The sequence below is a fragment of the Aulonocara sp. 'chitande type north' Nkhata Bay genome, linkage group LG16 (genome assembly GCF_057382095.1).
Source record: "Aulonocara sp. 'chitande type north' Nkhata Bay isolate Kocher_YH1m ecotype deep benthic linkage group LG16, A_spYH_male_GT1.1, whole genome shotgun sequence".
Taxonomy (NCBI): Eukaryota; Metazoa; Chordata; class Actinopteri; order Cichliformes; family Cichlidae; genus Aulonocara; species Aulonocara sp. 'chitande type north' Nkhata Bay.
Window position 1 is genome coordinate 27,932,974 of NC_141359.1, and position 27,979 is coordinate 27,960,952.

The 27,979-nt window shown below is 39.5% G+C and overlaps 1 protein-coding gene across 4 annotated transcripts; it reads right to left on the bottom strand.

The window, feature by feature from the left end:
- Positions 1-1,045: 1,045 nt before the first annotated feature.
- On the bottom strand, positions 1,046-27,912 carry vwc2l (von Willebrand factor C domain containing 2 like). 4 transcript variants are annotated; one of them, XM_086266099.1, is made up of 5 exons: positions 27,697-27,912; positions 25,647-26,156; positions 21,409-21,507; positions 13,024-13,153; positions 1,046-6,113 (listed from the first exon to the last, which is right to left on the bottom strand). In XM_086266099.1, exons 2-5 carry the CDS (start codon positions 26,052-26,054, stop codon positions 5,962-5,964), a joined length of 789 nt encoding a protein of 262 aa, XP_086122225.1. In that variant the 5' UTR covers positions 26,055-26,156; positions 27,697-27,912; the 3' UTR covers positions 1,046-5,961. The 4 variants fall into 4 exon arrangements, with proteins under 4 accessions (XP_086122225.1, XP_086122224.1, XP_086122223.1 ...); XM_086266098.1 differs by having other exon boundaries at positions 27,246-27,911; XM_086266097.1 differs by having other exon boundaries at positions 26,958-27,911.
- Between the last annotated feature and the right edge of the window lie 67 nt (positions 27,913-27,979).

A 27,979-nucleotide genomic window follows, 5' to 3' on the forward strand; every position in this document is an offset into this window, starting at 1 on the left:
GCAAAGCAGAAGTCACTGAGAATGGCGGAATCTTGAAGTGATGGGCTACGTAAAGTCATGGAGTGAGGTCAGCAGATGCTGAGCTGCATAGTGTGTGCAGAGGTCACCAACTTTCTGCAGAGTCGATCGCTACAAACCTCCAAACGTCATGTGCCCTTCAGATTAACTCAAGAACAGTTTACAGAGAGCTTCATCGAATGGGTTTCCATGGCCAAGCAGCTGAATCCAAGCCTTACATCTCTAAGTGCAATGTAAAGCATCGGATGAAGTGGTGTAAAGCACATTGCTACTGTACAAGTCTGGGTACTGACTGCATTGTGCCAAGTATAAAGTTTGGTGGGGTTGCTTTTCATTGGTTGGGCTTGGTCCCAGTGGAAGGAACGCTTCAGCATACCAAGACATGTTGGACAATTTTGTGCTCAAAACTTTATGAGAACAGTTTGGTGATGGTTCTTTCCTTTTCCAACATGAGTGAGTGGCCTACACAGAGTCCTAACCTCAACCCAACAAAACACCTTTGGGATGAATTAGAATGGAGACTGTAGCCAGGCCTTCTCGTCCAACATCAGTGTCTAAAGGAATAGTCAAAAATTCTCATAAACACACTCCTAAACCTGCCTTCCTAGAGGAGTTGAAGCTGTTGTAGCTGCAACGGGTGGGCCGACATCATATTAAAAGTATGGATTAAGAATGGAATGTCACTCAAGTTCAAATGTGTGTGAAGGCAGATGAACAAATCTTTTTTTGGCAATATGGTGTATCTGTTCTTGTGTCATTGTGTGTACTATGGGAAGTAAACACAATGCATCACTTGTTTATTGTGTCAAAATTTATATTAGTATTGTAGCTGGTAAGATATGGCATGGCCCTTTACAGCTTCAGTCCATGTAGTTTGCATAAAATACAGTAACTGTTCAGAAATGATAACTAGGCTACTTGACACGTCTGATTGCGTCAGCCTACTGAATTGCAGTGGAGGTTTTTCACCTTCATTGCAGGTTCAGTAAGGTAGCTCCGATGCCTCACACCTCTTTGATGTCCATAAGCTCTTCCCGGGGAAACTCAAAGGCATCTCTGGACTACATTGTAATATATAATCCCTCCAAAGTGTACTGGCCCTACACAAGCATTCTCATCAAGTCTGCCTTGCCTTGAAAACCTCCACAGGGAGGCGTCCAGGAATAATCCTAATGAGATGCCACAAAACTCCTTTACTGACTGACCTTTTAATGTGAAGGAGCAGCAGTTCTTCTCCAGACTTCTCACCCAATCTAAAAGAATGAGCCCAGAATCCAAATAAGTGATGTTGGAATATAGATTGACTGAAATTAGATTGAATTAGATTGTAATTTGCTCCCTCTTCACAACAACACTCCAGTGCAACATAGACATCACTGCAGATGCAACAACCTCATTGTAAGCCTTTTTAATCTTTTTCACACCATTCGAGTTCAGATTGTGGCGTTCTTTTTTTCCTATTGTGTCGAACTGAAATCATTTGGTTATCTTCTGCCTTCTTTTTTAGAGTGGAAATGCATTCCGTAATATGTAGGGCTTTACCAGGAAGAGACAATTATCTAATTGAAGATATCTGTTTGATACAATAGCAGACTGTGCTCCTAGAGAAAGATTGATGGAAATTCAATACTAAGTGTAGAACGGGAAAACAAAGCAATTAATTGTTCCGTCACAGTGCTGGCACTTGCTGTGAAGAAAAAGGAAAACTTTTGCAGGTATGTGTGCTTTAAGAGTTCTTCTGCTGGCCATCTCCCAAGATGCCATTTTCAACAGGATTAGTCAGGGATGCACCTAATTGCTATTGATTGCTATGTGCTGCATAAAATTGCTTCCCTTTTCTTGTCCACGGTGGGAGGTGGGAGAAGGCAATTAGCAGTGCGGACGAGATAGAAGCCCAGACTGACTTGTAATGAAATGGAATGGAGGAATAAACCTGTCAGTAATGCCCTTGAACTTGGGGAGCATTACAAAACCATTAAGCACCAGTATCTTCTTATTCTACCCCTCACATGACCACGAGCCAGGAAAATATTGTGCTAGCATTTATTCTGAAATGCTCTGTTTATATACACCATTACTAAGAGTTTATCTGTGTCCCTCTTTTTAAGCGCATGTACCTGAATTTAAACAGACTTGTCCTGCAGCATCCTCTTGGCTTATATTGAATTTGCACCTGTCATTGATTTAAGAACCAAAAAATGCTGTGCTTTTTGCAGAGGATAAATGCACATTTGTTTTTTGTTTTTTTTTAGAAGTTCATGTTGTGTTTTCATGCCATCCGAAGTGATTTTGTGTCAAGAAACGTCTCCAAAGAATGTAAAAAGGATTAAGGAAAGAAGAAATCCACACTCACTTTTTGCCGAATAACACTTCTTTTGAATTCTATTTAACAAAATATTTTCGTCTTGATGAATAATACACATTTCTTATTTCTTGAGTCATTTTCCTTTTTTTTTTTTTTTTTAAACTCCACCTCAGATTTGAGGAAACACATTAATTATGTTTGAAGATATTTACATATGTACAACATGTGGAGCACCAAGGGTTGTTTGACTTTTTGAAAACTGGACTCTTTGCTTTGCCGTTTAGGGTGAACCCGAGTGAGCATGAATTCACATACAATCAACTTTATTTAAACATAAAATTACAATTTGTTATAGAAATTGTACTATCCCATATTTGAGCCCCACGTGAACAGACCCTCGGTGCACCAAAAAAAATAATACAGTTGATTGTATAATAACAGTGTTTCTCTCTTTCTCTACCGATACTTTGTGTTGTTTTTCAGGCACACTTCATGTAACAGTTTTGTTGCTGAAAAAAAATTACAAATGGGGAAAAAAATTATAGATAAAACAATCTTTCATTGTTTCCAGCTACAGTAAGTCGGTGTCTCATGGAAAAAAGCAAATGATGCACCTTTACAAAAATGCCCATGTACAAGCCTGTGGGTTTTAATGACAAGAGGGAGGAGACATTGGGGTCATTTGAATAAACCTTCACAGACATACATAGAGACTCAAGTTTCTTGGCAAGGAGATGAAGAAAGACAGTGTGCAGCTAATCTGTCCTGGAAACCTTGCAGCTTCATGTGTTTGGAAGGGGAAATGTAATTTCGTCTGGTTTGCCTGGGATGCCACTCTCACGTGCAGTGTAGAGTGGATGTGTGCCACAGTACCACTTTGTGTTTTTAGCAGACAGCCTATTCTTTCAAATGACAACATAGGCAAGATTTTGGGATGATCTGTGTGGTTTCAAATCCATCGTGCTTGTTATTTAAAATGCAAAGTATGCGCTAGCACATTTCTGCTTGCGAGCTCTGGTGCAGTGAAACTAAATTCTTTCACGGTTTTTCTTTAACTTTACGACCAACTTCGAATGCATGATTTTCTATTTGATGTCATATCTCCCATGCCCTCTTTTCACTAGCACTCTGGATCACACCTTTTAACTTTTCAGCTTTTTGTTGACAACCCTTTCACTCTCTTTGTTCCAACTTTCAAACTCAGGTGATGAAAGCAGCTTGAAACATCATAAAAATGAGCAGCCGCTGCTCACCCAGTTTAGTTTGATAAGAAGCATTGGAGGAATCCGTATTAGAACAACCAGTACAATGACTTACAATGTCACTTTTCTACAGAGATCTAGTTCCTTCTTTAGTTTCTTCCTTGAGCTTCTCTTTTTACCACTATCAAGTGACGGTATATTTTTAGAGCCATCTCTGGGTTCAGTTCTGCACTTTTAGCTGTGATTGAACTGCACTCACAGTTTGGGGTAAAACAGAGCAGTAACCACTGCACACAGAAGTGAAACAAAGTAGCACTTGAAGCAGTCGGCTGTTCATACTGTATGATGCCAAAGGCCATGCTTTGTGAATCTTATCTGGAACAGTAGCAATAAGGCATCTGTGGTGGCAGCAATGCCTTTGAGCCTTGTCAGCTGGCACGTTCACTTTAGTCTTTCTTTGTTGCGACCCAAAATATCCGAGCAACTCTCATTTTTGGGGGGATGCATGTATAGGCTGAAAAATGATGTGGCATTTAACTTAATTAAGATGAATGAAGCTCGTTTAATAATTCTAAAATGTGTGGAGCACTGAGGCTGTGACTGATAAACCATTCATGTCATTTTTGTTTTATGAGCCTTCAGACCTCAGACCAGATAGATTAGGTCGTCTGAAACATACTACATCACTGTAACTTGCTGATAAAAATGAACCAAGCTCCTTTGTTCCACCTAAGACTGAGCCTTGCAGATCTTCCGACTCTGAGATTTCTTCATCACCCATATGCTGCAACCAGCAACTCTGCAGACTATGAGATTCCTCTAAAATTAGTTTTAGTTCCTTTTAAGGCAATGCACCTCTTTAGTCATTGGTCTTTATCCTATGTTCATTTCTGTCTCATTACAGAGTGCTGGGAGCTGCTATTAAGCAGCTCATCCATCACCGCCCAGGAATAGGGTCTAAAAGGTTAACGGGAACGGATTTTCTGGAAATGGAAAAAATTCTAGTGATGAATGGCATTAGCTTACGGAAATTCACCTTTGAATTAATGACTTGTATTTATCATTTCAAAAACATCGTGTGTTGGGCACTGCTTGGGTGCTTTTTGTTTTTCTTCTTTCAGACTGGACTGCTTGAGGACCACTCTGATATGAAAAAAAATGTCAAAGCAATACATTAGCTTGTCTTTATGTTATCGCCATGGCTGTGGCTCCACCGCACCGCCTGAGCCATTTCAACATATCGAGAAGAGTAGGAACTGAAAATGGATTACATGAGCTAAACGAGCGATATAATTTAACTGTGTGCATCATGCTATGCCCGAGTTTGTTTATGATTGCCGCGCTTGTGCATACTCAAATGAACAATATGCTCGTGAATGCTGCTTAAAAACACTTAGACATATGTACGTTCCCGCCTTTTGTCTGTTGGTTCTCACTGGATGTGCCCAGCATGCAGGCTGCAGCAGCGCCAAGCACCCAGCTGGATGATTTATCACAGAATAGTCCTTGATTAAGGAAAATTAAAGCAGGCTGCTACTGGCTCGCAAATTGCTTTGATAACAAGTTCAAGCAGTTACTTAGTGGGAATATTTTGGAGGATATGGACCTCTGAGAGAAAACAATAAAGCCAATTGAACTGGAAAGGGTTGCCCAAAGTTGTTGTTTCTTTTTCTTTGGGGGGGGGATTGATGCAGCATGGCTCGTCTTGGGGATGCAGGTTTTTTTTTCTTCTTTGAAAAGCTACATTTCATTCCCCCACTCCAGGTGGTACTAACCTATCCTGCCTGTGAGACATGACTCAAAACCATGGTGTGTTGATCAATAAAGTCAGCCTTTGAGGTTCCATAGCTGTTAATGGTATATGACAGTTGCACGTTGCATCATGTATGTTAGGAGCGAGCTCCTGCCGCAGCGATAAAGTCTCATGAAGAGGCAGACATTTATGTGTGATGCACATCTTGTAAACAAGCTCTTAGAGTGAAGTCGTGTAACTCAAGCACATCTTTGCCGTGTTTTCATCAGTGCTAATCCTTGTATGCGAAAAGAAGCGCTGCTAAGTGTGCTTACGGTTTGTTCTGCTGGAACACCTGTGTGATTGTGACTGGCACGCACAACAAGCTGATGACATACGTACAGAAATCAATTTGAGCAATTCAACATTGCCGATGGTTAGGAAAGAGTTCAGGGAGCTAAGAAACTTTTTTGTGTGTGTGTGTGAGAGCAGCAAGTCAAGCAAGAGTGTGGAAACAACTGAGACAAGTTCCATCTTCTTCTCGCTGGCTACATTTGTGTGAAGCCTGCGAGATCACCTCTTCGATCCTACTGTATGCTGTCTCAGGATTTATAGGAATTGTGCTCCTGCCCTGTCAATCATACAAAATGGCACAGTAGGCAGAGCCTTGCCTGAGCTTTTCTACCATCCCCGTAGGAGTCCGTCTATGACAATGACTGGCCGTTGAGGCATTCTCGCCGCAAGCACTGCGCCGGCTTCCACCAGTCTCCGTTGTGGCAGCGGCAGATGGTGCAGTCGTCCACCTTTACTTCAATTCCAGCCGGGATGATCGTCGTTCCAGCAAAGCAATTTGGACCTGCCGCATGGGAAGGGAGGGAAGGAAAGGAAGGGGAGAGAGAGACAGAAGAAAAGGGAATGAGAACGACAAGAAATGGATGTGTCTCTCCTGAGAGCTTCTCTTTGCAGTGGGGTGGTGGAGTGATGCAGAGAGCTGCAGGGAGTTAGGGGAGTCAGAGCAGACGTACAGATCTTTTCACGGGCATGCACCGATGGGCTTGTTTTTGCAACACTAAAGCGCTTTTGTTAGTCTCTCCTTCTCCCTCGACATGGAGCGCTTTGCATCCTAATGCGCCGCAAGCAGAGAAGCCTGCCAGGCGCTGGCTTGGCAGTACAGAGAGGCTGGAGTACAGAGAGACAGAGGAAGAGAGAGAAAGCTGCTTTTAGAGGCAGTAGGGAGGATGGTGTTAATCACTTCGGTCTGTATGAAAAGGCCACAGAACTCCTTAGCAATTCCTTACACAGTTTCATTCCACGCATTCACACACGCTGACTGTCAAACCAATAAAGAACTCAGATTAATTTTGACATCTGATTTATCCGTTAAACACTGTAGGATTTACTTGTGTGGATGTTGATAGGATTCCTTTAATTCTAAAACGTGCTGTGTACGACTAGAACACCTTACATCGGCGTTTCTAATAATCTCACCAGATAGACAGATTATCCTGGGTAAATTTTAGGATCTGTTTTCCAGGACGCCAAAGAACGGTATTACATTTGTAAGATTTATCTGTATTACCACCTGAAATTATTACATCTAATTTGTTTTTCTCTTTGCCTCAGAGATATTGGAGGTAGTGCATCTCTTTCTCTACCTCTAGAGACAGGAGAGCCAGAAGGTGCCATGAGTTCATCCTAGTTTTAATCATTTAAAATGAAGCAATCAGCAGCTCAATTGGTGTGACGGTGACTTTGGATCGCTCTCAGTGTTCGGCTCGGTAAAACCTGCCAGATTCAAGACTCCTCTACGAGCAGTCATAAAAACTCATATGTCCCATAACTCTTGAAGACACAGTAGCTTTCACGCTTGATATTCACGAAACATCTTGGTGTCCTGTGAATATGATTTAGGGTCTGGTAGCTTAATGATAGCAATGTAAATGTGTCAAGATAGTCAACCTAAAGATCAGAGGTACATTTCTGGTACACTGTAGAATTTCTCACCTGTCACACAATTTGAGCCTTTTTCACACCTACATTTTAACACACAAGCACAGGTATCAGTAATAAAATAAATAAAGAGTGAATTTCATTTATCAGCTTCAATTTCAAGGTCCTGCATTTGTGCATGCTGGCTCATCGTCTCACTGTCACGGCTTTCAGGAACAATGTGGCCATCGGTAATATTATTAGTAACACCTCTGTTTTCCATTTTTTTAAAAAAAGGCTTGTTAATGCTTTATGGAAAAGTAACTCAGGGCATTAGATTAAGGTTAGCTAAAGATCAGGATTGTGGTTAAATATTTAAAACGTCACGCTGACTCGCAGCATGGCACAGGGAACACTGACTTTTTAAATCTTCAAGAGCATGAGTTTAACCTTAAATCAAGGGTAAAAATGCTGGAATGGTCTACAGAGGGACAACTCCCAATATTTTACAAATTCTTGCTTTATGCATCGAAGGAATTAGGTTTAATTCCAGCTAGTGCTTGTACGAGAAATAAAAGATGCAGGAAGCCATAAATTTCCACGTGACATTGACAAAGGGAGCTGCTGGCTACCTGCTACCCCCATCCTTTGCCTTAGCATAGATGGGTCCTATGCTCTATTTTAAAAAAGAAAGAAAGAAAGAGAAAAAAAAAGGAAAAGAGCATGGGATCTGATCTTAGACGTAGAGAGCACTTGCCAAGTCTTAACTCGCAACGATCTGCCTCTGGACAGCTGGCACAGGTCACGGGACAAACTCGGCAGAGGTTGATGAGGGAGGAGGGTGACCCGTGCTGCTGCCAAGTGTGATTGTTTATAGCCCGATAGATAGGGAGACGCAAGGACACAGTCTGAGCTTCCTGTCACCATGTGAAGGGCGTGCGGTCACTCGTCCGAGCATGTGATCAATTCGTGGCCAATAAAATCTGGTGAAGTCAGAAAATGTTTGTCCTGTGTCAAAACTGTCTCAGCACATCATACTTTCTCTGACTACTGCCTAAGGATTACAATGTAAACTGCAGCTTGTTGAGAGAATATGTCAAAGCGAATATGTTCCTGAACCGTATCCAGCTCCATGGCACTGCTCCTCTATGATATGTCTGTTAAAAGACCACAATGACGGCATTCTGACAGATAAGGAGTGGCAGATCTGTAGTTGGTTTAATCTTGTTATACTGAGGAACCATTAGCCATTTTCAGGATACTACTCATTTCTTTTTGAGAATTACATAATTACATATTCCCTGATTAATTTACAGTAGCCTATATAATTCATGATAAAGATTAGAGCTGAATCAGATGGGCTCAATGAATGCGGAGCTCAGAAATGAGCACTGCCACTGGCCTACTATTCTATTGTGCTGCCTCTTCCTCTCTGCTGGTGTTTTCAGGAAGGAACACCAAAAAGATGCCAAGCTGAAAAGCTACAGCCTAATAATAGAAAGCTCTGACAAAAGTTTGGCAACCATAAGCACTGATTTGCTGATTTGTGAGCTGAAAGACATCCAGTTATCAAGGTCATATCAGTTTAGTTCAAAGTTGCTTTTTTTAAAGTCTGAAATATAGTTAAGACACTGAGTCAGTGACTAATTGGACTAAATGAGTCAAATATTCCTCAGTAACATTTTAGCCACTGGCAATTAGGTCATCGCTGCACAATTCTGTTTACAAAGCAACCCTAAAAGCTTTCTTTCACTAGAATAAGTTAATCTGGACCTTTTACCTGAGCTGGAATTGTAAATGTGGTGTATGGAGATACAGTCAGAACTCAAACTAGTAATTTAGGCATCTCATTTTAGGCACAAAATTGTATTAGGAATTGTATAAAGCCCTTTAATTAAATTCAGTTGTCTTGTAATCTGTGAAATAAGCATTACTCATTTTCAGAGACTGTTGAGATGGTTTGTTTTTTATGTAACCTTAGTGTTACATTGTAATTACATTATTAATTTAAATAAACCTTTCAAATGTATATCTGTTCAGTATTAATTTCCATTTACCTTCTAAATCTCTGAGGGAGGTAAAAAGTGGTGAATGTAAACATGTTGATAGATAACAGAGAGAATTGTTTTCAAGTACTTTCAAGCATTTGAGTACAGTTTAAAGAAAATGTTCTCACTGCGCTTTCTGTGACTTTCTTCCCTTTAAAGTATTTTAGCAGGATGTGCAGGTTATATACACAAAGTTAACCCAAAGCTTTACCATGACAAGCTACTGTAGTATACTTACACAAGCATTTACCTGGAGAGTTTTGCTTGTTCAGTAAGAAGATTGTTTTTATAGAGATTAAAGCGGTTCCCATATAAATCTCACACTGTCAGATTATTAAGAAGAGTATTATTTAGTATTGATTGCATTCATAAAATATTATAATTATGCCTCTCCTAATCATTTATGCCACAATAAAGTAAACCTATATAAAAAAAGATAAAATCCTTTTTGTATTATAAGACCAAAGCCCTCTACATAATGTTTGGATTAAAGAAAAAAGAGAGCAGCAATAAAGATAAATAAATAAATAACACAACAAAAAGCTGGATATTGTAGACATGTTTCTAAAGGGAATGTAATTTGACAGCAAATGCTGAACTTGCAAAATGCATTTTATTAACACTGATTCTTTATGTTTAAAGAGAAAAAGATGCAGTGTTTCCAGTTTTTCATTTTGGAGTCACATCATGTTTTTGTGATATTCCAGTGGATCAATTTAATATTATTACAATTCCACGGGATCTGTATTTAGTAACCAAGGAACTTTCAAGGTAATCAGATTCAGCCCTGCCTACAGTCAACATGACCTGTCTGTCCAAAATCCTAGAGCCATTAGTCAGCTTACAATTATATGGCTTGCTGGAAGACAATAATGCCTTCCAGGCACAGCAGTCATGCTTTAGTCCTGTTCATATGACCTATTGTTCTCAGATGTACTTTGTCTTTAGTGGTAATTAGCATTTGTTTACACAACGACCGGTTGTCATCCAGTCTAACTTGTATAGATAAACATTATACCTAGAACTTCATACAGCCATAAGCATAGCAACTATCTAATTATAATAACTACTCAATTAAAACAAAGCTGGCTTGTTGATCTAAACTTAAAAGTGTTACAGCTAAGTGGCTTCAGCTGGGATAACATGTCTATCAGATGAGGTCAGGACCTGCTTCTATGACCCAGCACATTATATATTCTGATGATGTCAACATCTTATTAAATATGCTGCTTTCTGCTTACTGCTGCTTCAAAGTATGTCTAACTGAGAGTTCAAACTGTTGCTGTGAATGGGCTCATATCATCACAGTTTAGTCTCACTGATATTTACTTCACGCATCCTTTAAATATAATTTGCATTCTAAGTCAGCAAGCAGCGCTACAAAGTAAAAGAGATGATGATCACATACGACCTTTGGTAAACCAGATTACAGTTGAACTATGATGACCTGTAGACCTCCCTGCTTAATGCTAGATTTAAATGCCAACCACATAAAGATACAGAGTCTGTGCGTTTGATGTTTTGTGCTGTGGGGTTTTTTTGTGCTGTGGACTTTTACCTCAAATGCTTTTAGATGCTACTTGTTTATAGGTCTCTTTCAGTTATGCATTTAACAACTGAATAACATGGGCTATTGGATTGTGACTGATTGGATGTGATCACGTTACTGATAAAATACCAGACTCCTTTGCTTTGAGAAAACGATTGGATTGCTTTTGCAGTTTGCTTTGGATAATTATCCATTTGTACTATAAAGTGTTGTCCAATTATTATTTGTCCAATTATTATTTATTATCTGAGCAGAGTATAGTCCTGTACACTTCAGAATTAATTGTGCTTCAATCAGCAGTGACATTATCAATAAATGCTTGTCTCCTGGTTCTAATGGCAGCCATATGGGTTCATGCCATAACATTGCCCCCCACCACGTTTGACAGATGATGTGGTCGGCTTCAGATCATTAGCTGTTTCTCTCCATGCTTTTCTCTTGCGATAATTTTAGTATAAGTTAAACTTGTACACCTTGACAATGATCTTGTGATCTTGTGTTGTGTTGTTCTTTCTTAACCACATAAATAATTGTGTGATCATACACTACAAATGTCTTCTGTGTGGTCTTTCAGGCCTTTTGGTGTTGCTGAGCTGGCCAGTGAGTTCATTTATGTCTAATAATTTATCAGATTGGTGATTTGGACCCTCCTAACGGTTTTGCTCTTTCTATCTCTGTCTTTCTCTGATAGGTTTATTTTGGTTTTTCAGTCTAATGTTAGCCTCCTTTAATTGTACTGATATTTATTTGGGGCTGGTATTTAAATATAGTGGGGAAAAGCTATAAAATTAAAATCAAATGCTTTAAATCAGCTTCAGATAATAAGTATTCTTTAACTGCCATGAAGTAACAAGGGGGCAGGACTCACCTGGCCATGAAACTGCTGGTTAGTGAATTGTCCAATTAAAAATGGGGGGTTGATTATGTATTAAAATGGCTGTAATTCCTAACCAGTTATTGCAATACTTATGTAAAATCCCTTGAATTAAGGCTGAAAGTTTGCACTTCACTTCAATAAATTCCACTGTGATGAACCTAACTGCACATTCTAGTTGCACAATTTTTGCCCCTGTTTGAAGTGCAATGATTTCTATAACTGTATTTTTATTTAAAACTAAAACCTGTAATGGGTAAAGAAAAACACAAATATCTGTCTCTCTGACTATATGTAACTGAACTGAGGACATTTGGGTGTCTGCTTTTCATTGTCCCTTGGCCAAAAATGAGAGCTAAATAGCGTTCGTTCATTGTCCTCTCTTCGCAGCCCTCAGCTATCCACTCCCGTAAAGATTTATCTGGTACCAGAGCCTGACGAGGAACCCTTGGGTAACCTAGAAACAGCAGGCCTACCACTGAAATGCCAAGGGTGTCACTGTGCCCTGTCAGCCTGGATTAGTTCTCTCCTAGCAGCTTCTGTAGCCTTGTTATTGTGTGTGTGTGTGTGTGTGTGTGTGTGTGTGTGTGTGTGTGTGTGTGTGTGTGTGTTTATGTGTTGAAACAGAAGAAAACAAGCAATGGTGAGAAATAAAAAATACAAGGAAGAAAATGTTTGTAGTTGTGCCACTGCGGGCATTTAGCAACTGCCTCCAACTAAGTTATTCCCTTTACTTTTAACCTGTAGGTAAGCAGCAGTTAAATATATACATATCTACATATACACTTTCTTTTTTCATTAGTTAGTCATTTAAGTTCAACAAGAATGCAAAAACATTTTGTTTAGTGAATGCAACGTCAAGTTTAGACTTTGAATTTGATATTACGCCAGGTTCACACTGCAAAAGTGCACTTACTGTACTTTACTCATAAAGCTCCATCTGTCCCTCGGGACTGGTGCTGGCAAAGGGAAATCTCTCACCTCGCCTTGTAAATAGTCAATGAACCATTGGAATCCTATAATTCTAATTTAGGGATTGGTTGTGTGTGACAAGGGCTCCAGGGCACTGGGAAATAAAAGGCTCTCTGAGGACCCATTAGTCCCTCCTACCATCCCTTTAATCAATGGGCTAATGTTTACTCTGCTTAGTGTGTCATTTATAATTAAAACTAGTACTGCTCATTAGTGTCCAACGGGCCCAAGGTAATAATTTTAATTCATAAAACATCAATTACATCCTCATCCTGATCTAAAGGCACGGCCATCAAATGGTGATACCACCGATAAACTTGCTGTCATTGGTTTAATGAAAATTTAATGACTTCTAAGGAATCTGAATTGACCTCCAGAGGAGATGAGTGTTTACCGTTTTTACAGATGGGGCAGCATTGCTCTGGCTCGTACACAGGGTTGACACACTCTGGGACGGCGCAATCGGACACCACACAATGCACTTCATTATTTGGTTCGCAGCGGCACCACTCACAGGGTGACGGCTGTGGGCAGAGGAGGAAAGAGACAGGGAATCTGGGTTAGATGACTCAGTAGCTTTCACCTTGTGTGTATGTGTGTGTGCATGTCCATGCATGCTTGTGTTTTTCTCATATGCACATTCTTAATAGTTTCAGATGCGTGAAAAAAAAGTGTTGTGATAAACAAAGACACAGGTTAATAAATTATTCACATCCCCAGTTTTATTAGGGTACTTTTGCCTTAACAAAAACAGCCTATACTACTGCTGGCTTACAACAAAATCTCTAGAAATAACTAAGGGAGTCTATAAGGTAATGTTCATGATATTTAATGTTTGCTGCATTCTGCTGTGGCCTGCCTCAGGAAACAGTTCAGAGACTTATCTCACCACCTCTGCAACATGTAAATCAGTAGCTACTATGCAGCTTCCTGTGCAGCTGCCTCATACTTGACTCTATCTTTACAAAGTCTCTTGACCGGAAAATGAACTGTAATGCAATTTCATGGAGTGGAAAAATACAAACTGTTTCCAAATCACAAAAGGTCAGCTGTTCATCATATTATATTTTCTTTTTGCTCATCATAGTAAACAGCCTTTGAGTGTGTCTCTGCACTGCTGTATCAGCAGTTTGGTGTCGGGCTTAGACAGTAATAATATTTCATATTTGATAACCCCTTTTGCGGTCTTAACTTTTTTGGTGGGAAAGCTGATCTATGTGGACAGCAGCCAGTGCAACATAAACAGTAAGCTTCACATTATGATTCTAATCTTCATGATTTATTCATTTGAAGGATAAAATTTCACTTATTGCAGCAGTCAATAATTTTAATTCATAACAAATGCTACCACAGAATTTCCTGTGAACTCTGTGGTGGCAGCTTTTAAACGATTAGTTCATGGGTCTTTACCCTGTTGGTCAAGTGTTGCATTCCAACTTGCAATATTTTTTTTCTTTTTTCCAGCAAATATAATTAACTTTAATTCATTAAAAAAAGGAGATCCACAGCTGTCTATTTATACATCGTTTTTCCCACTGGTGTGGGTTTGCTTAATGGGATGTCTCTATACAATGGAAAATTTACAGTGTAGGTTAATATAATAGGTACGTTTTATTTTCTTTGGAAGGACTTTTTCCATTTTTTATAGTATGCTAAGCTAACCAGTTCATGCCTGCGCTTAAGTCATTCATTTTTTTCTGATTTCTTTAAATGATTAATGTAGTACTTTGGAACTGTGTCATCAAATAACTGAGCTGCATTTGTTCCCAAAATATATGGATTTATAGCCACGACAACAGCGGCTCCACAGTTTGTTTTTGTGCAGAGACAGGTGAAAGGGCTAAGGTATTTCAAGATGTATATGTGTTACTTTTACCATCTCTTCTGGGCAGATCGCATTAAGTGACACATAATCAAAGTGTCAAAACTCCTTTTGTTTTTATTGAAGTTTATGGGAGTCAGCATGCACATTAAGAGATATAGGGGAAACTGTGCAAAATAAATACAATCCAGTTACTGATTGTAGGTATTCCCAAGACCATGTAGAAAAAGTTCTCTGAATCAATGCAAAATAAATAAATCTAAAATGTTACTTCCTCTTATTAAACTTTCTCTCCTCACGATAGAACATCTGATAACTTTGCATTACATATGCTGTAATTCTGATGAATGTAGATGAAAATCATCACTAATTTCTTATATGCATTTGCAATATAAGAATAAAGCTGTAAATCATGACAAATAACAAAGTCTTTATCTCTAACATATTACTATGAGAAGACTGATTAAATATTTAACGCCGATGTAGCTCTGTAGTCCATCACATTTACGACTTGAATAAAAATGCAAAAACACTGGCAACAGAAGAAGCTTAGGTTAAATCAAGATTATATTGGGTAATATGTTTCATTGGGGATATTAAAGTGAGATTCGTTTGCAATAATGAACTACATTCCATGGGTTTATTACAATGTTTAGAAGAGAATATTCCAAATGAATATTATGCGTGGATGTGGCGCATAAACATGGCCCAGAAAATGTTAAAACCCCTTGAATAAACTTATCAAACTAGCTCAAATGATCAGACTAAAAATAAATGATGGGATGCTTTTGAAAGAAAGTCCCAAGACATCAAGCAAAGATCTAAACTTCTGACATATCTGGCATATAAAACCAAACTGATGCTCAAGTTTGTGGGCACAGATAACCACATTCAAAATACAGAGTCAATATAAAAACAGGAACATGGCAGCGCTTCTGCAGATGTACTCAGCTATAGTGTACTGCCAAAAGTGTTTAGATCTTGAAAAAAAGATCACCATATTATAGTGTTTTGCATCTATTTATACATCATGGCATTGTGCTGTCCTGTGTGAATATATAGCTTTGCACCATCGCATACTGAAATTTAATGAGGCCTACAGAATCCAGCTGACATGATATCTATCCATCCTTTGTTTTAAACTGTTTATCTAACTAGGGCTGCTGATGACTCGAGCCTTTGCCAGCTGACACTGGGTGAGGAGCACAATAAACAGTCCATTACAAAGCTAACAAAGAGATGCAGACAACCATTTATGTTCACATCCACAGCTACAGTATATTTAGAATCACTAATTAACATGCAGAACTGTGTCTCCAAGTACCCAGAGACAACACGCAGGATAAAAATTGTTTGAGTAGAATTCCAGTGAAAAGAAACAAACAAACAAAAAGTAAAATATGATGATATACATTATAAGAGGAAGTAAAATTCTCTCTTGCTCAAATAAATATTTTGGTTACTAAAATGAAAACTATGACATTATCATGTTTTAGTGATTTTGTAACTCAATTTAAGTGCCATACAAAAGAATGCTCTTAATCTGACCGCACTCATTGAAGTCATTAATTATGTAAATTACTTGCTTTGCGTACAGTATGCAGTTGTGTTCATATTTATTTGGACACCGACACCATTATTCTAACTTTGCCTCTGTAAAGCACTAGTGCGGATTTTATATCTGGATGCAACTGAAGCGCAGATTTTCTTACTTTAATTCAATGAGTTTATGGTGATTTCATTTTAATGGAGAGACAGAATATTAACCAATAATGCAGAAAAAAAACAAAAGAGGTTATAAAATGATTTCCAGGTCATTGAGTGAAATTAGTGCTTAATCTCCAAACAATACATGACTTAGTACTTGATGGATAAACCTTCCCTGCAAGCACAGGGGTAAGACATCTCTTGTACTTGGTCACCAGGTTCACTCACCACAGATTTTAAATAGGATTGAGGTCTGGAGACTCCATGAATCTGATGCACTTCTTCCTTAGACACTCTTTTGTAGCCTTGTGTGCCTTGTATGTTTTGAGTCATGGTCCATGATTCTGTCCATTAGTCCCTCAATATGTTTAAGTCATCCTGTATCCTTAGCAGAAAAACAGGCCCAAAGGCCCATAATGTCTGTATGGGGATGGTCTTCTTTTCTTTATACTCAGCATTTCTCTTCCTCCAAACACGGTGGATCGAGTTGATGCCAGATAGCTAGATTTTGGTTTTATCTGACCACAGCACTTTCTCCCAAGCCTTCTCTTAATCATTTAAATGTTCACTGGCAAACACAAAAAAGTGCCTTCTTGAGCAATGGGACCAGTGTGTTACCAATGGAGTTCTTGGCTACTGTGGTCCTAACTGCCTTCAAATCATGAAGAAGCTCCTACTGTGTTGGCCTGATCCATCATCTTTCTCATGATTATCTTCACCCCAGGAGCCGAGATCTTGCACAAGCTCCAGATGTTGGCCATTTTACATTTCTTCCATTTCCAAATAACTGCACCAGCAGTTGTCACCTTCTCATCAAGCTTCTTGCAGATGGTTTTGTATTTCATGCTAGCCTTGTTCTGGTCTGCAGTTTTGTCCCTGAGATCCTTTGGCAGCTCTTTGGTCTTGCTCACAGTGGTGGAGATGTTAGATTGAAAGAAATTTGTTGTGTGGATAGAAAATTAAGTGATTCTGTGGACAACTTGCAATGTGCTTTATACACATAAAGTATTGAGATCGGTAGTATCTGTAACTGATAAACTGCCTGATTGACTGTAATCTATGGGATCACAGGCAATCTGTGAGCCAAAATTCTGGCTGGGTTTAGGGGATCAATTACTTCAAGTACTTTCAAGTAATGACATGCAAATCAGTTCATAACATAATTTATGTTTTTTTCTAGACAATATTCTGTCTCTCCATTAAAATGAAACTACTGTGTAAAATAGGCTGTTCCTTTCTTTGTAAGTGAGGGAATTTACAAATTCAGCACAGCATCAAAACATATTTCCCCCACTGTAGTCCCCCAGGTGCAAAAGGATTGAATCAGTTGATGGACAAGCAGTTTCAAGTCCAGGTGAAGCCTGTTCCCTCGTTATTCCATGACAAGTTAAACCGATTAAAGAGTTTGTTCTGAGTGTTAAACTTGCATCTATCCACTGGAATTCTCAATATGACATGCAAAGAGATGCCAATAGAAGTAAAGGTCATCATTAGACTGAAAAACCAAAATAAGCCATTAGTAGTGTTGTGCGATACTGCAAATTTTGGTATTGATCTGATACCAAGTAAATTGGGCTAGTATTGCAGCTAAGAATACTAATACTGATGCTTTTGACCTGCAAAGGCGCCTTATGTAGAGGAGAGCAGTGTATCATGATTTATAAAATGAATCATCAATAATTTGCATATTCTGTACAAATTTGTGATTACTATGATTGGGATTACTTGCCACAATAATTAGTTAATACAACAACAACAACAAAAAAATCCCAACTTTTCAGTATTTCAAGTGTTTTTAAACTGGGTTTTTTCAGAGAGCTGGAATTTAAATGTGATATTCTCTAAAGCACTTTAGGTCATCTTCTGTTGTTTAAATGTGCCACAGGCTATAAATGAAATAGATGTGACAGTCAACACAAAAATGTTCAGGCATTTTTCATAGTGCATGTTTGAGGCATATTTTTCATTTCCAAAAAAAAAAAAAAAATCTGCTGAGCTTAGAGTTTAGAAACAAACATCAATTCAATACCAATACTATTGATATTGCATCAATCCACCGACCTCTACTTATTAGACAGATCAAAATCTTTAGATGTGGCCATGCTCTGAAATTCTTAAAATGAAGGAATGCACTGACCAGCTCAACAGCACCGAAGTCCACTTTTTTTTGTTAAGGAAAAATCCTTTACAACATTTGGCCAAGCAAGAACACTATCAGGCAGGTAGGTGCATCGTTGTCTAAAACTTCAAGAGACACATAAATATTCTAGGTTTACAATGTGGTGTAAAGAACATGAAGGCCAGATTCGTCTGTGTCTTGGACACTTCTGACAGAGCCTTCACATTTCTGACAAAAAAAAGGTCTCTGGATGAAGTCAAGATTAACTTTTACCGGAATGATAGGAATAGAAAAGTATGCACAAGGATGAGAAACAGCAGTACCATACCACTTTATCTGGTAGAAGTAAAGTTATAGCATCGTATGCACATCTATGGCTGCCACCAGAACTGGGCCACTACTGTTTATTGATGATGTGACTGCTGATAGAAGTACTGATAGTAGGATGAATCTTGAAGTTAACAGGGCTTTACTTTCTGCTCAGATTCAGCCAAATGCTACAAAACAAATAGAACATTTTTAGCAGCATTTGGCTTTTGACCTAAAACATCCTCCACAGGCAGCCTAGGAGCTTTCTCAAAGAAATGGGGTATTCTTCAACGACAAAGCCTGTCACCTGATCCCAACCTAATAGAGCATGCCTTTCAGTTACTGAAGACAAACCTGGAGGGAGAAAGAACCAAGAACAAGCAGCAAAGGCCAGGCAGAACATCTCAAGGGAGGAAATGCAACATTTTTGCAGTCACAGACTGTAAATGATTTTTTATCCAAGTATGAAAAACCAAATCTTAACTGATAGATTTTTTTTCATTATCATTGACCAAAAAAACCCCCCAAATCCAATCTTAACCAAAACAAAACATATGAATCTAATTGTGCATTTTACAATGAGAACAGATCCATTTAGATAATCAATTTAGATATAACGTAATATGATACATTTTCACAACGAAACAATAAAGCTTTAGGGATAAACCCTGGGGAGAACCTTATTTTTCGCAGTTATAGACTTGATTGTAGCACTAGCTAATCCTGAAGTGAAGCTGTGAGCCTGAAAAGTGGATTCAACAGCGTTTCCACTGTGGCACATAAAAACTTTATCTACTTTTTTCCAACAATGTCTTTCACATAATTTGTCTCTCAGGTCAATGTGGGTGGTTGTTGCATGATATGCTAAAATGAAAGTGGAAGTTACAAGCAGGAGTCCTGATAAATGCCATTGTTTTCTCCTCCTTTAACGTCACTGATAAGATGGGAGGAACTGCAACCAGAATGCAGCAGAGCTTGAGCAGGCAGAAATAAAAGTGGACTCATTCTTAATTGCTGAAAAAGCTCAGTTGGTACAGATACCAGAGTAGATGCTGTAGAGGAGCTACTTCAAATCCATTCAGACAGAAACTTGCATGAAATCATGTATAATAAAAACAATGGATAACATGAGTGGGTAGGTACAAATGCGACACGAATGCAAATAAATATTTTTGAACAAGAAATCATCCAAAAACTGACACAGAAGAGGAAATTGGGTTCTTACTATAATATATGTGCATGTATGTAATCCCTAGGTGTTTCTAGATGTAACAAGTTGTATTAAAGTACAGACTGGAGATTGTGGCTATGAGAGACAGCAGTTTTTATTCACTATCACAACTGACCTTTAAAATAAATTAATTTGAAAGTGGTATTTCTCTGTAGGTTAATCTGCCAGATTGGCCTGTAATGCAGCCTGCTAGTTCAGATGCTTTACGGGAAAAAGTATATTAAAAATGCAATTGGAAAAGAAAACTTCTTCATGCACCTTTGACACATTGCTGAGAATCCTTCAATGTATTCAGCCATGCCTGGTGCTTTCAATGCGTCCTTTTGTGTGAGGTCTACCGTGAAGAGGATCAGTCATGCCTAAGCCCAGACTTACAAAAGAAAATGGAGCACTAGTACCGAATTTAGACTTGCTGCCAGATGTTTTGGTGAAGAAAAGACGCCTGTTGTCCCCATCTTTCTGGCTGGCTATTTGAGTCAATCGATTGCCATGCTTTTCATTCGCACACTGAGACAAACAGAGACAGGGCAGGGAAGCAATGAATAGTCAGGTAACCTTCAGCAGGGCAAAATGGCAATGCAAAATACTCTGAGACTGGACGACAGGGTCACAGGAAATATACTCATGCTGTTAAAAGCAGTGACAGGAATGAGTTGACAGTCAAACTGCATGCTCTGTTGTTCAAGTCAAAACAATGTTTTACCAGTGGTCAAATAACACAGAGAATAGACAGAAAGGACTTGAGGATGAGGATGGAAAACATGCAGTACTAACACTTGCACATCAATTCTGCAAGTGCAAATATGTCAAAACCATAAAAATGTGTTTGATATTCTCTCCGGGCAAATTGTTTGCACTTAACAATTTTTTCCCCTAATTGCGACTATTGTTGCCTCCAGCAAATTGGATAAGAAAATCAATTTGAGCAATAATTTTAACAGCTTTTATGGATGTTTTCTCACATAGGTATGTTAAAAACACAACAACTTACTGTGGTTGTGTGGGCAGCTCAGTCTGTGTGTGTGTGTGTGTGTGTGTGTGTGTGTGTGTGTGTGTGTGTGTGTGTACAATTGTAAACAAATTATTATAATTGTCTGCAGACATGTTTTCACAGAATACTTCTGTGACTTCGCCACATCACTGCAGTGATAGAAAAGTACAGATATAATAAATCAAAGTTACCAAAAACAGAGACATGAAAAAAATCCAACCACAGTGTTTGATTTACATTGATTGGAGTAATTCATTTATGAGATTTCCTCAACATTTAAATCTAGTACAGGGCTTAATTGCACTCCACTGAATAGTACTTGTCTCATGCGGATAAAGTGAAAGGTGAGCAGAACTCAAGCATTAAGGCTATTAGTCACAAATTTAGATTGTTTGCCTTTAAATGAGAACTTATTCAAGATCTGACGGCTGATTTGCACTGTGTGTACCTTTGTTACTGAACATATTAGAGCCCTCCCACCTTTGTCAAATCTGCATCCCTTCCCTAGGGGGGAGGGTGGTCATAAGAAGCATGGATGGGATTCTTCACATCTGAGTTCACATCCCAGCACTAGCCTGAAGATCTGGGATCTGAACTCACCCTATACCTCCTGGTTCTTGATTGCAGCTGCGCTGAGGCCAGAGGCACACCGGCAGCCATGCTGGGTGGACTGGTCCCTTCCTCATCAGATGGAAAACCCTGTAGGTGAAACACCTACTATGGTTGAGTGGCATGACTCACTCACATGGCAATAAAACAAGATATTGGAAATTACTGCATCTACTTTTACAAAGAATTTAAAGCTGAATCAACAGTATTAGTATTAAATTCTTTGTTGCTACAAGCAAAAACTTTTAAGTGGATGAGCTGTAGTGGGAAATGTAGTTTGGACCTATTTGTCAATTTGCTGATGCACGAGTTATGCCAGCATTAGATTCACAAATGACAGGCTGACATTTCGCTGGAGTCAGCTGCTTTGTGTTGAAGGAATGCCCAATACTACTTGCATGATCATGATTGCATACATTAGGTGCAATATACTTAATGATCAGCCTACAGTATAATGAGGTTTTCAGCATAAGGAAAGTGGAAATATGAAGTGTTGGTGGATGCCAAAAACAGTTCTTCATAGCCAGACATCCCAGTTTCCCAGAAGCTCTAAACAGCCCACATCTCTCTTGTTATTTTCCCAAAATACTGACTCTTCTCTCTTCTCTTCTCCATCATCTGCTACTGAATATAAATGCACACCTCTACACAATGCAACACAATCACCTCAAATGAAATGCCAACAAAGCCCAAACCAAAGGTTAACCTGTCGGCATCTTTAAACATGGGTCTGCATATCAGACACTGACGGCCTTTGATTTCCTTTAACACTGCGGGGTTCTGAGGCTTTCATGTCTTTTCTGAAGAAACTCAACTTTCACAATTTGGACTAAGACACTGCTACTTGTGTGGGCATGGATTGTTTTTTAAAAAAGATGATCATTATGAACCATAGTGCCATTTCTACTGAGACAATCTATAAAAACAAATGATTTTGTTCTTCACCTTGAAGTAATGTTGAAATGTCCTTCCCTTCTCTTGCTCCTCAATGCACTATTGATAGATCAATGTTACATCAGACTGCGAAGCTTTTGCCCTTAAAGTAGCCCTTACAAAATCACAGAAATCTGTGGGGCTGCAGGAGCTTGATTGTGTCTGACGTGCAAACACACCAATCATTACAGATTAAGTACATGGGTTTCAAATAGGCTAATCTCTCACACCCCTTGCTAATGGGAACACTATGTCACTTTCATGCCACCAAGAGTTGTTGTTGCCTACTAATGCAAAACATTTTTCAATTTTTTCAGTATCATTTTTTTTTTATTTTAACATTTGAAATCTTAATGTCATTCTGTTTACAATGGCGAGAGAACACCTGAATATTTAAAATCTTTGAATGGATATTTGTATATCAATATTGTTGACAGATTTGTTGACAGAATGGCACCTAATAGAGATGCATTGTAACAGTTCTGAACAAAGGCATAAACTCCAATGCAATGCCTCTTTGCACCTCTAGCTGATAATGCAGATGAATCCCACAGCCGCTAAAAGGTTTTACATTAAAAACTGATGAATAAACATTAGCACACTATTTTTCCCTCCTTGTGCTGTTTGATTTCTTGTGATTGCCCCCCCAAAAAAATGCATTTCCAGAGAAACTGTAGCAGAAAAGTTAATTATGATGGCCTGTCTACACACCTGCTTTGCTTAACTCACTCTTTAGCCCCGTGTATGCTTCAGTTTTTTTTTCTTTCCGTTCAAGTGGCATGCTAATTATTTTCTTATGCAAAATGTTCTGACATTACAGGAAGCTTTGTTTGTTTTACCTTGAAGCTGTTATAAAACTACACTAAAACACCTCCTGTTGTCTTGGAGTTTTGGACAGCAAGCAAAAAAGGAAGACAAAAGGAAATATGCCGTAGTGACTATATTCACTAGAAGTTGCTATAAATACAAAAAGATGATCATCTGGTACTTAACCGGGTCAAATACCTAAAACAGACCTACAGAGCTATTATAGATATAAACACTTCATAATGTGATATTCTATGTTGTGTGCACACCTGGATTCACTTTCTTTAAGTTACCAAAAAGCATAATTAAAGCTATGCACAAAATTTATTTTGTGTGATATTTTACATTTTTCAAATGCAGTCTTCATCTTAGAAAACAGTTTTAATGATACATAGATATTGTGCATTTCACTGCATATTTGACAGCATAAGATCAATATTTTTTTTAACCCTGCAAAGGAAACCTTATGAGAAATAGTCAGACTTATTGGACTGTATAAGCACACACACGCACACACATGTAGTCCACCCACTCCTGCAAACTACAACTGACAAAGTTAGCTTTGAAGATGCTTTTGAGCTTTTGAAAGGCTATTTTCAATTATTCATTTAGCTCTTGAGTACCTTTTATGTGTCTTTAAGAGGGTAACCAACAACTTGTGTTTCCCCAGCTGTGGCCCGGTCAAACAGATATTTGCTGGGGTCATAAATCCTATCTGAATACACGAATCCTTGTCTAAGGAGCTATTGCAGGCTTTTTCTTCTAATGTCTTCTGATTTTTTGATCTGCAAATGGTGGTAGTTGGTTTTGAAAAAAAGAATCTTACTGCAGGAATTATCTTCCAAGTACATCTGTTATAATAAATAGCCTATCTAGTTTGGTCTTATTTTACATCTTCAGCAGATGTTCGCAAAATTGAGAGAAACTTTTTCATGTTACTGATGATGATGAGAACATACCTCTAACATTAGTTTCTACTGTGTAACTGGTAACTCCATAATGGGATAAATTTACAGCTATTATGTAAAGCGACAAAAAAAATGGAATTTTTGATCGATTGCATCATTCAAAAGCTAATTTATGTCACTAAAGTGGAGCCCGCAAAAATTCAGTTTACCATTGGAGGCATTTGTCTGACAACCGCAATGGATGCACTTATCTTAACTGGTAGCTGATACATTTGCACAGACATGAACAAATGCTATGATTAACCACAGAGCTATACCCTTGTTTTGGCTATGACATGTCATATTATATTTCAGTCACTTACTGCCTCAATCCAGTTGTGAGAAATGTGAATGAGGAGGTTTCCTCATGGGCAGCAACAATTTAAACACAGACTGTAGTTGTCATGCTCCCAGTGTCATTTATAATCAGGCAGTACTGTCATGCTCTGTAACAACCACTGAGACACTGGTCTGATAGGTAGAAACCTTTTTTTTCAACAGACACAGGGAAGCTGGAGCTGCCAGTGATGACTCAGTGTCCACAAATCACAGTATTAAAATATTGTTATAGCATCTGTCAGTTTGGTAATGCTGGATGAATGTTCAGTTGATGAAGCAAGCAGAAGGATGATATCACTCTGGGTGGCAGCCATCTTGGTGCCCTTGGCCAATAAACACATTTTGAGCTTACTTTCACATTATGCCAAGGACTGATCTAAACCCAAATACAAAGCCTCACTAATTCGAACCCTAACAGCCCCACCTGATCACATCTGCACCACTGCTGTGTTACGTTTTGTTATTTTCGATCGTGGCTCAAGAGTTGGGAGTTCGTCTTGTAATCGGAAGGTTGCCGGTTCGAGCCCTGGCTTGGACAGTCTCGGTCGTTGTGTCCTTGGGCAAGACACTTCACCCGTTGCCTACTGGTGGTGGTCAGAGGGCCCGGTGGCGCCAGTGTCCAGCAGCCTCGCTTCTGTCAGTGCGCCCCAGGGTGGCTGTGGCTACAATGTAGCTTGCCATCACCAGTGTGTGAATGTGTGTGTGAATGGGTGGATGACTGGATATGTAAAGCGCTTTGGGGTCCTTAGGGACTAGTAAGGCGCTATATAAATACAGGCCATTTACCATTTACCATTTTATTTTCATCAGTAAATGTGATCAAAGATGATTGCTGTCAACAAGTTAACAGACTAAAAAGGAAAGAAAATATGAGACATGGTGGTTTTTACATTATGTTTGAAGTGACTTGTCAGTTTACCACGACCATAGAGGTGTTGCTGTGAATGCATATGATTGTCACACACCTGTTTTGTTTTAATAACATCTACACTTGCGTGTGACTTGATTGTGTTTCACCAAATGAACTGGAAAGATGGATTAGAGTCTTGAGCATCAGTTAGTTTTTAATAAAGATAAATAAGATGCAGAGTGGTGATTGTTGGTGGAATATTCATGTTCAGTGCTAGAGTTTTTCTAGTGGATTCTGGTAAACAGATGTTTTTTTTTAAAGGCTGAATTATAATCTTCTAACTCATTGCTTACCTTGAATTCTTCCAGAATTTTATAGGTTTTCCCTCGGTACTCGCAAAAGTTTTTCACCTCTTTGCACTCAGGGCAGCATCCATTGTGTTCCACTTTGGTGCACTTTGGATGCAGTTTCGGGCACTCGGGTTGGTCGCACACAGGCCCGTCCTCTGTGCACACGCACGGGCAGTTCGAGTGTCCCGGATAGAAACGTTCCCCGAGTTTGTAGACGAAGCCGCTGTCATCCACGCATCCCTTGCCCCGGTAGTCATCAAACACAATGTTCTCACCGACGGTCCGCTCCGCCTCGTCTGCGGCGTAATCCTCGGGGTTACCCACCGTGGCCGGTGACACAGCGCTCAGGGCCAACAGGGGGACGAAGGCAGTCAAGAGGAGAAGGCCCATCCTTTGCCGCGGCATTGACATCCACGTTCAAAACGGCTGTGTGGATGTCATCCTTAGCCTCTCTGTATCCTCACCGGATCTGTCCAGGGCTTCATTATCACCACCATCACGTAAGGAAATGAGCTGCAGTGGAAAAAATAGAAGATGACATGATGGATGATGACTCCCCAGCTGCTGGTTTGCACATCCTTACAAACCAAAATCACCTTTTAAATACTTTCCTCCCCTTTTTTTTCTCTTTTTTGTTTGGCTTAGGCCTGTGTATGGGTATCTTTTATTTACGGTGCACATATGCAGCACCAATGTTTCAATAGAGATCATTCGGAATTCTTTATCATTGCTCTGTCACAAAAGAAAATATCTTACACATAAAGCTAAAGCCACGGATGGTGAAACAAATAGAAATACATTTGCTAACATAAGAAGCATGCAGTCTATATGCGTTAGTGTGGTGGTGGTGGTGCATTAGATGCAAATTATTCTCCTCTTTCAAAATCACAGCAACAGCTACGACCATCAACAGAGGGAAGGGTTATAACACTGATTGTCTAAAGTGGGTGGAGTGAGCTCCCCACGGTCGTCTTCTCCCCATTAAATAAAACCGAATCAGATATTACAATTTGAAACTTTATGAGAGGCTTCAGAGACAACAGGTAGCATTAACGCTTTCAATTCTCCCCCAGGTCAGTAATGATAGTAATGGCTTCTCCGTCTCTGGGTTTCTTGCAACCACCTCTTATTATATTAACCATGTTCCATGCAGACACATGCAAATATTGAGAAATGCGCAATGATTTAACCCAGAATGCGTCAACCGTTTGGAAGGGGAAACACACACATCGACAATCCAGACAGTTGGGGAATATATAGCTGAAGATAAATATCTCTATGATGCGTATTAAGCGACAGCTCTAACTCACTCACCGCTTTGAATAAGACTGATATCCACTAAGTGTGAAGGTAGGATCCCCAATACAGAGAGCGGAGACAGATTACAAATAGTCGCCTTGCCTATTGGAAACTTCACTCTATCCACAGGGTGAAATCACCAGTCTCCACGAGATACTGTAATCCGCCCTCTTGTCGTGATGATGTGCTTAAAAGCAACTAAACAACAGCCTTTTGGAGGTTTGCTCCCCTTTCCCCCCTTGCAGAGAAAAAGACATCCGCGTAAAAGTAGGTCTTCTTCATGATTATCCTCATTGGACTCACCTTTTCGAGACAATTTCGCAGTTCAAGTCCAACTGCATGCGTTACAGACAGAGAAAGAGAGACTAAAAAAGAAACTGCTCGAGAAATCCTCTATAGCGTTCCCTGAGAATCCGGAGTCAATTCAGTATTTCCCCACGATGGAGGTGAATATTAGAAAGCAGCAGCCAGTCTTGTTGCACATGTGTGTATACATCCAGCAGTTGTGCGGAAAATAAAAAATCCACATGGGTAGAAGTTAAAGAGTATAAAAAATCGACCCATTCGCGGCTGAAGCCAGTCATTTTTTGAATTTGTGGCCGAGGTCACGTTCATCATCAGCAGGCGAGACTGACGAGGGAGCGCTCCGACTTTCAGCACCTTGGAGAGCGACTATCTTCTGCGTCCTGCGCCGAGCAGAGCAGAGCGCCCCCCCCCAATCCCCTCTGCCAACCACAGTCACAACAACACTCACCTCCCACGATCCGAGGACAAGTATGACTGCATTACTGCAAGGGTTAAAGGCTGGGACGAAGTAAAACGATCAAATAGGTGGTCATTAGTCAAGACTGGTTCTGACAGGAGCAGCTGGTAAATTGAGGAGGTATGCTAGATCAGTTAAATATGTGTGCGAGCCTTCCCCCTGTCTGTAAACGAGTGCGCCTATGTGCACGCCTGCCTCATTATACGCCTGTGAATATGTGTCTCCATGCGTGCGCGAGTGTGCCAGCGCGTGACAGTGTCTTCACACATGACCC

Bases quoted from the DNA above. Each gene is read 5' to 3' on its own strand.
- vwc2l (XM_086266099.1), bottom strand. From the start codon at position 26,054: ATGTCAATGCCGCGGCAAAGGATGGGCCTTCTCCTCTTGACTGCCTTC. The intron at 21,508-25,646 runs GTAAGCAATGAG...TTTCACCTACAG, and splicing joins AAATTCTGGAAGAATTCAAG to GGTTTTCCATCTGATGAGGA. The intron at 13,154-21,408 runs GTGAGTTCAGAT...CTCTGCCCACAG, and splicing joins CAAGAACCAGGAGGTATAGG to CCGTCACCCTGTGAGTGGTG.